The 9,537-nt window shown below is 41.3% G+C and overlaps 1 protein-coding gene across 1 annotated transcript; it reads left to right on the top strand.

The window, feature by feature from the left end:
• Positions 1-8,802: 8,802 nt before the first annotated feature.
• LOC123396310 lies at positions 8,803-9,276 on the top strand. The gene has a single exon (XM_045091277.1). The coding sequence runs from the start codon at positions 8,803-8,805 to the stop codon at positions 9,274-9,276; it is 474 nt and encodes a 157-aa protein (XP_044947212.1).
• Positions 9,277-9,537: the final 261 nt, after the last annotated feature.

The raw sequence follows: 9,537 nt of genomic DNA, 5'->3' as shown, positions 1-9,537 counted from the left end.
GGAGATGGGGAACGGTTGTGGGCAGAGGAAATGCGAAAAAATGTGTGTGGGAGGGGAGCGGTGGGTGCAGGGGAGGACCCAACATTGGAAGAAGACCCGAGCCCTAGGCGGCTACAGTGACGGTACAATGACGCTACACTACCTAAGATTCTATACTAAAGAATGTGCAAATTGTTCATGCCCAGGGCCCGGGCCCCCTCGTCCTGGGTCCTGGATGCGCCACTGGGTGGGTGGACACATATACAAGAGTGGGGAACGACCGACTCATTTTGTTGCGACCGGACCGCGTCGGCATAACGGCCGCGCCGTCCCCGCGCTGGGCCAGGTGATGAGGACATCCCTAGCTCTTCACCTATTGTTACACATGATGATGTTGCTCTCCAAGATAATGGAGTGAGACTTGGTCCAATGACAAGGTCAAGGACAAAACTATTAGAACAACGGGTGAATTCACTCCTATTAGAATATGATGTTTATAATTGTGAGAATTTTATACTACCTAAATCTATGCATTTATGTATGATCAGGTTTATTGATAACACAAACATACTTGGAGGAGAACATCAAGAGAAGTTGGAAAAAAAACAAAGAGAAGCTGGAAAACAAGTCTACACTTGGTGAAAACAACATGTACATGGTGGAAAACAAGACCCAATAGCTGGAAAACAGCATGTGCTTGAGGGAGGAGAGGGAGGCATGCGTGTAACATTAGAGAGGTGGGCATGTGTCTCCAAAGTGTCCGAATCCCTTAGGGGTCAGTTTGTATCCAGCTGAGTCTGTTGGTAGAATCCAAACCAAACCAAATTAGAGTCCAACCCGAGAAGTAGTAGGGGTGCTTACGCAAGCCCCTTGTGGCCGCACCCATACCCCCTCTTATATACCTAGGATCCGAGCTATTCCTGCTTAGACTACGTTAAACATAAAACCTAGACTTGTAGATTGAATTCGCTCCTTGAAGCATTCATCTAAAAGTATTGTTACCATTGCAAAATTGTGTGCTACCTGCTGTTCCACTAAGGATAAGACGGTACAGGACCACCTCGTAGTCGGTGGCTACATTGTGCAAGCGTGTGGAGTTGAGAATATCCATTGGGATGCAAACTGTTGCATTGGCATCAGGGATCAGCCGGAGAGTTTTCAGTAAGACACGAGTTATCGATTCAGGTTATCAGTGAGAGTTCATCGAGAATATTGGGCCACCCCTTATCACCAAGTGGCGTGATCGGTGGGCCCAATCTGTCAGGAAAGCGGTTAAATTGCTAGTCTCCGCATAAGTAAAATATTCAGCAATAACAAATGTGAAGTGAGGCAAAACAAATTATTGGCACAGACTTACTGTCTCACAGCATGACACATAAACATGTATGCGTATGCAACATAAAATCCACAAAATAGGTAACGCATGAATTCTTGCGTCACGTATGCAACCTAAAATCCAAAAAATGTCGCAAACCAAAACTATCCATGCCTCGGAAACATGCTTCTGGACTAAACTCCAACCATTTAAACTTCAATCTTGCGTCACTTATGAAGTCTTTATGCCAGGATGTTCTTTGCGATGTCGCGAATTTTCACTGCTTCTAGCTTGTTGGTAGGTGACAAAATCAACTCGGCGATGAGACGTCTTCTCCTTGCGTTAACTGTATCCTCCAAATTTATATATAAATGCATAGTGACTAAGAGTTGTTATACGATCACACCACCGAGTCTACAAACAGAAATATCAATCAACCTGGGAAAAATGGCGGGCCATTTGGTCCCCGTCCCAATGCTCCATAACTTCTATCACAAAAAGGCCGCAAGAGTTGCTGATATATATGTGAACATTAGTGACGGTCCAAACAACCATGTGTGGTTATTACAATATGATATACGTTAACTCAACTATCCTCTTGTTGTGGCATGGGGTACTCTTTGATAGGCCAGTTAGACACGTCCGGATATTTTCCAGGTGTAATACGGGTTGACTCAAGAAAATCATTTGCTATTGTGAGTCGCTATAAAAGGGTAATGTTAATGGAAATGAATACAACAATTAGTAGGAACAAAGCTAGTAATGGTGATAGTACCAGTGTCGACAAACTGCTCAAAAGGATAGAGCGAATCCATAACTTGGAATTCTTTCTTGCGCATGACCATTACCACAATCATCCAGTGGGTATTACCGATATTCAAGGCCACATACGTCTACGGTATGAGAAAACATCATGTACCATATGAAGTGCATTTGAAAATGTCGTATACTGAACAAGTATAATAACATAACATACCTTATCACGCAGAGTATACTCATCCTTGACTCTATTAACTGCTCCAGATCTTGACAACTCACTATCCATGTTGTAGGCCGACGACAATGGATTGTCTCATGCTAGAGTCCGAGCAACGAGGTATCTCGACCTCCACGCTGGACAGAGGTGACGATCATGACCAACGCGCAACGCCAAATGTGCTTGGTAAGAATCAATGACCTGCATAGAATATGACGACATTTTATGTTCAAAAGCTGCCACATATGTCATACAATTTAATAACAGGACATGATAATAGTGCTTACAGCATCTGACACCCATCTATGTTCGAGTACGGGCCAAAGCACCTCCGAAGAGACTGAGTTAATACTTCCATTGTAGTAAACTCTTTTCCCCTTATTCTTTTCAGATCTACAAGCTATATCCACAAATGTAACAGCTGCATCAATTAGTTTTGGTATCAACTCATCTGCCAAAACCTCTGGCGCGACATTCTCATAAAAGAGAGATGCATGGAAAATTATGAACGTCAATAATGGTGACTACATTAGTTACTAGCATATATTACAGTAAGAAAGCTACGAATGGTACCTCTACTTGCGGAGGTAGTTCCCGAAGGTCTAGTATCGCGGGCAGAACGCCTGCTAATTGGCTTATCAAGTGCATGTGAGGATTCAAATTTCTTGGGAACTGTCCGCTTCCTCTTTCCCGACAAAACATCGTCATCCTTTCCGAATGTCGGCAACTTTTGCCCCTTGGCATTAGCCATGAACTTGGTAACATAAGATGGCACGATTTCTATGTCCGAAGAACTAGACACATATATTACAGTAAGAAAGCTACGAATGGTACCTCTACTTGCGGAGGTAGTTCCCGAAGGTCTAGTATCGCGGGCAGAACGCCTGCTAATTGGCTTATCAAGTGCATGTGAGGATTCAAATTTCTTGGGAACTGTCCGCTTCCTCTTTCCCGACAAAACATCGTCATCCTTTCCGAATGTCGGCAACTTTTGCCCCTTGGCATTAGCCATGAACTTGGTAACATAAGATGGCACGATTTCTATGTCCGAAGAACTAGACCGAGGAGAATTACTAATGATCCAAGGTTGTTTCGGTGTTGCACCATAGTCATCATTAGCCTTCTTTGGTGAACCACCCTTGTGGGCATTGATCTTAGGTGGTGTTTTCTGGTTGGCAAAAAAAATCATGAAGATTCATTTTTCCAAACTAAATAATATTAAAAGAGAAAATTAAAGACAAACACACATACTTCCTTAGCTTGGTTTTTTCTCATTGGGAACTACCTCCCGAGTATGCGTCATATCAATGATCGGTTCCAGACTATCTTCAGAGTGATTGTCTTCCTTGTACATGAATTACTCTTTTTCAAACGGACCATTATCAAATGAATCCACTTCATCATCACCATCATTGTTACAGGATGGCACCGCAGCCGCCGGCTTGTACATGACATCTTCTTTGTTCAGCTTCTCCAACAGTTTCTGCAACACAAATATAAATGCATTAATGTTTGCATTGTTTTGAAACTTGGTTATCTACTTATTCTCAGAAAGTATGGGTGTGTAACCTCGGCAACTTGATCAGGGATTTGCCTCATCTACCTATGCATGTAATCAATACACCTGTTCATGAAAACATCCATCATCTCGTCCGGGTTAAAAGCTGGCTTCGACTTCCTAGCGGTGTCACTAGTCGGCATGGGTTTTGGCTTCTGTATAGTCCCATGATCTGGGACTTTGGGATCATGTGCCCTATATTCTTGGGTTATATTATCTTTGGTCTGCATGCGATATACAACAAAATGTGATCAATAAAAATTTAGTGAACTAGGATTAGCTACATGTGATATACAAGTACAAGTGATATACACCTAAACGTGATTAACTAAATGAAATACCTCAGCTACATGTGATATAAAACTACATGTGATCAACTAACAGGATTACCTTGACGTTTTCACGCCCACAACCATTGTCATAGTCAAACCTATCTCTCCTAGTGGCTACAACATCGGTCCAATTCCTCATCAGAGGTTGTAGGGACAAGTTAGGATTGAAAGCGCAATCTCACCTTCTAGAGGTTGCACCTTCTCCCAATACAAGTACTGCAAGAAAATCAAGATGTGTGCTTAGTAATATAAACCACATAAAATTTAAGTTATAACCAATTTTACATTAATATATGTCTCATTGTTGTACCTGCAATAGAGCTAAATTGCCTTTCGGCCATTGTCGGAGGTGTTTGCCTTTCTTCGCAACCTGAACGTAGTCAAAGAGAACACGAAGGGTGAACACATTCCAATTGATCTTGGAAATACGTTTGCCATCATCTACCAAGGAATAATGTTGCTTTGGTACAAGCTACCTCGACATGGGAGCAATAACTGTTTCTAGTAGGACAAGTACCACTTTCCGAAGGAAGTTGTCGGCGGCGGATTTATTTTTTATGATGTCTGAGTGACATCATCAGTCACTATATTACTTGTAGATTTACTTAGAAATTGAGGCGGCACCCTAACTTTTATATCCTCACCTTCTTCGATGAGAATATCTGCAGCCGACAGTCCTTCATTGTCCAAGATCAAGATGCACTCTACATCCACAACACGGAGAGACACCTCCCCAACCAGGTCTTGTACCTTGAACCTTGCCGTGCTTGGGTCGAAAATATCGACCATGTACCTTATCCATAGCATACGCATCTTTAGTGAGGGTATCTGGAGCATGCTACGCAAATTAGTTTCGTCAAGTCTAGCTCTTTGAGCGGCAGATAGAGCGTCAATCAGCTTGCACCATTTTTCAACGGCACACACAATTTCTCCATTGAGTCCATCCATCCCGTTGACAAAATATAACATTTCCTCACATAGTAGCTAACAGTAAAGCAAAAAAAATAACACTAGCTAGAAAAAACTACCAAAGTGGTGCATGCTACAAAATGGGTTGATATAAACCTAACAAACGATAACTAGAGGTGATCAGTTAATTTACAACCATGTGATCAATTACTTTCAAAATCAAAAGTAACATAAGTTATATAATGAATTTGAGGTTCATCAACAACTAATGTACAAATTATTAATGTTGTATTTGCACCTAAAAATACCTACCACCGGATGAAACATAAAATAACCCATCTAGATCTATAATAACACCGATTTACATATCTTGTTGATTTAGCCGTATGCCAACTAGTTTGTTTACCATTGTATGAGATAACAAAAGATCTATTTCATCTATGCCATCTGGTTAGAACAAATCTTATCAAACGGACCTAATTTTAGAATATGTGCTCATCCTAGGTGAATCCTAGCGGGTGAATCGTAGCTAATACACGAACAATTTAGTTATGTATGGAAGCGGTATCGTGGGCATCATCATACTTGAACGGTCGATGAAGATGAAAGTAGTGGGCGATGCAGTCTCGACGTGCTCCGTCGAGGGCGTGTCGAGGGCATCCTCCATGTGCAGGCGGATGTTCTCCAGGTTCTTGATGGGTTTCAGCGTATGCGGAGGAGGGAGCTGTCGTCGACTCGGCGGTAGGCGTTCGGGATGACATCTACGACAGAGGGAGTTGTTATATAGGAGGACGATCTCATATGTCATCGCAACTTCCCGGGAGCGTACCTCCTAAATCGTTGTTTTCCATATGGTTGACGCGAGGCAGTACTTGCTCCTCAATTCAAGGGATTAGGACGTTTGCGATTGCCATGATCTAGGATTTGTGTAATAGAACGACAACTCCTCCCGTGATCAACGTGGGATCCAACTAGCATTTCCGGTATGGGCCGGTCCACGAACATATATTTGTACTCATAAAATTTTGTTTCAAGAATATTTGTTTTCATTTTTTTTATGTTTGTTTATTTTTTAATAAATATACAATGTATTCCAAGTTTTATAGGTCTTTTGTTCACATCCTACACTGTAACATTCCATGTATTAAGGAGAAATATACATTGTATACACTGTATCATACCATGTATTGTGGAGAAATACCATGTACTAGATTAAATTTGTGAAGAGACCTTTGAATTATTTACTTCATTATACATGTTCCACAATTTTCATGGGTTCTAGGTGTCAAACAATGCAAGTGTGTGATGTTCTATATTTGTTTCTTTTTTGAAATTACAGTGCCTTGGTCAACACAGATGTCTGCCTAACAAGTGTGCTAGGTCCAAAGCTTTTTTCACTCAGGAAACAACTTATTTCAAATTCTGATGTGGTATACTTTGTCACCACACATGCTTGTCCAAGAATGGTAAAGTATTGTTGGTACATAATTTGCAAAAAAGAGCATGAATTAAGGAGAAATAGCAAAATCACCATGTTTTCCTCCACATTTGTCGGTAGAACCAATGTGAAGATTTATTGGCATGCCATGAATCAACCATTTACAAAATATGAGGCCATTTGAGCAATGTATGCCATGGCTATGGTCATGATCCACTTCATTTGCCTATGAAAATCATGAACCTTCCACCTACTAGACTAATTTGTGAAGAGACCTTTGAATTATATACTGTATTACAAGTTTCAAAATTTGCATGGGTTCTAGGTGTCAAACGATGGAAATTTACCATGTTCTACATTTGTTTCTGTTTTTTTGACATTACAGTGCCTTGGTCAAAATTTGGTCAAACAGATGTCTGCCTAACAAGTGTGCTAGGTACAAAGCTTTTTTCACTCAGGAAACAACTTATTTCAAATGCTCGTGTGGTGTACTTTCTCACCACACATGCTTGTCCAAGAATGGTAAAGTATTGTTGGTACATCATTTGCAAAAAAGAGCATGAATTAAGGACAAATAGCAAAATCACCATGTTTTCCTCCACATGTGTAGGTAGAACCAATGTGAAGATTCATTGGCATGCCATGAATCAACCATGCACCAAATCTGAGGCCATTTGAGCAATGTATGCCATGGCTATGGTCATGAGCCACTTCATTTGCCTATGATAACCATGAACCTTCCACCTACTAGATTAAATTTGTGAAGAGACATTTGAATTATTTACTGTATTACAAGTTCCACAATTTTCATGGGTTCTAGGTGTCAAGCAATGGAAGTGTGCCATGTTCTACATTATTTTATTTTATTTGAAATTACAGTGCCTTGGTCAAACTTTGGTGAACACAGCTGTATGCCTAACAAGTGTGCTAGGTACAAAGTTTTTTCACTCGGGAAACAACTTATTTTGAATTCTCATGTGGTGTACTTTGTCACCAAACATTCTTGTCCAAGAATGGTAAAGTATTGTTGGTACATCATTTGCAAAAAAGCATGAATTATGGAGAAATAGCAAAATCACCATGTTTTGCTCCACATCTGTAGGTAGAACCAATGTGAAGATTCATTGGCATGCCATGAATCAACCATGTATACCCAATGTGTGGCCATTTGAGAAATATATGCCATGGCTATGGTCATGAGCCACTTCATTTGCCTATGAAAACAATGAACCTTCCACCTACTATATTAAATTTGTGAAGGGACATTTGAATTATTTACTGTATATATTACAAGTTTCATGGGTTCTAGGTGTCAAACATTGGAAGTGTGCCATGTTCTACATTTGTTTTTTTAAATTATAGTGCATTGGTCAAGCTTTGGTCAACACACATGTCTGCCTAACAGGTGTGCTAGGTACAAAGCTTTTTCACTCAGGCAACACCTTATTTCAAATTCACATATGGTGAACTTTGTCACCACAAATGCTTGTACAACAATGGTAGTGTATTGTTGGTACATCCTTTGCAAAAAAGACACTGTATTGAGGAGAAATAATAGAAATCAACAAGTTTCCCCCCACATCTATATGTAGGACCAATGAGAAGATTCATTGGATGCAATGAATCAACCATGTGCCAAATCTGAGGATATTTGAGCAATGTATGCCATGGCTATGGTCATGAGCCACTTCATTTGCCTATGAAAACCATGAACCTTCCACCTACTTGCTTAAATTTCAAATTTTTCATGGGTTCTAGGTGTCAAACAATGGAACTGTGCCATGTGCTATTTAAATTATTTACTATATTCCAAGTTTCAAAAATTTCATGGGTACTAGGTGTGAAACAAATGAAGTGTGCCAAATTTTTACATTTTTTTTGAATTTTCGGTGCTTTATCTCTCTTTCGGTTCAGAAAAAAAATCAATATAATCCATTCATGTACAACAAGTAGTCCACTGCCATAGTTGTAGTTATTATTAATAAAAAGAAAATATGAACAAAAGAAAGAAAACTTAAATGGCATTGACGGTCAAAGCTAGTTTGGCGGTCCAATCATAAAGTTGTGCCACCTCGTCCATTGCTAAACCGCCGCCGCACGTTCCTCTCTCACTTTCCTCTTCGAAAACCATCCCATACTCTCCTTCTTGTCCATTCGAGAAAACCATCGCTCCTTCCTCTTCTCCGATCCAGAAAACCCTCACTCCTTCCTCTTCTCCATTGCAGATCCACCGTCTCTCATCTCCTCGTCCAAAGCCAGCACCTCTCCTCTCCTCATCCCGCTAGAAGCATATCCATGGCGCTGCGCGACGGAATCGCGACCATCACCGGCGGCGACCAGGCGAAGTTAGCCAGGTTGACAGAGATCCTTTCCTGGTTTCACAATGACTGGGAGGTGGCAGCGACGGTGGCCAAGTATCTCAGAGATAGCGAGAGGGGTGAGATCTACTCCCGAGATGGAGTCCAGCAAGAGTCCGTCGAGTCCATCGAGAATCTCCTCTGGGCGATGGAGCAGACGAACTCGGAGGAGCAGATAGTTAGGCGTAGGTGGTGGGCGTACAGATCCAAGATCGAGCATCCAGAGGATGACCCCACAATCAGAAATGTGGTGCCGTTCGTGAGGGTGTTGTTCCAGGCGGTGCCACCAGAGGGGATGCACGTCATATGCAATAGGCGGCCATTTCTGCGCGCGATGTCGCTTCCCCGCTGTTCTCCATGGTTCCCTCGACGATCTCCTCATCTCAACGGCAGCGATGGCGTTAAGCGTTGATACGTCCATTGTGCATCATGCTTTTATGTTGATATTTATCGCTTTTTGGGCTGTTATTACACTTCACGGTACAATACTTATGCCTTTTCTCTCTTATTTTACAAGGTTTACATGAAGAGGGAGAATGCCGACGGCTGGAATTCTGGCCTGAAAAAGGGGCAAGTTTGAGATACCTATTCTGCGCAACTCCAAAAGCCGTGAAAATAAATGAGGAATTATTTTGGAATTTATAAAAAATACTGGGCAGAAGAAGTACCATAG

The sequence above is a fragment of the Hordeum vulgare genome, chromosome 5H (genome assembly GCF_904849725.1).
Source record: "Hordeum vulgare subsp. vulgare chromosome 5H, MorexV3_pseudomolecules_assembly, whole genome shotgun sequence".
Lineage (NCBI taxonomy): Eukaryota > Viridiplantae > Streptophyta > Magnoliopsida > Poales > Poaceae > Hordeum > Hordeum vulgare.
The sequence above is the reverse complement of the archived record's forward strand: the minus strand, read 5'-3'. Positions and strand labels throughout refer to the sequence as shown.

What these genes read in the sequence shown, in the direction of transcription:
- LOC123396310 (XM_045091277.1), top strand. Translation starts at nt 8,803, where the DNA reads ATGGCGCTGCGCGACGGAATCGCGACCATCACCGGCGGCGACCAGGCG.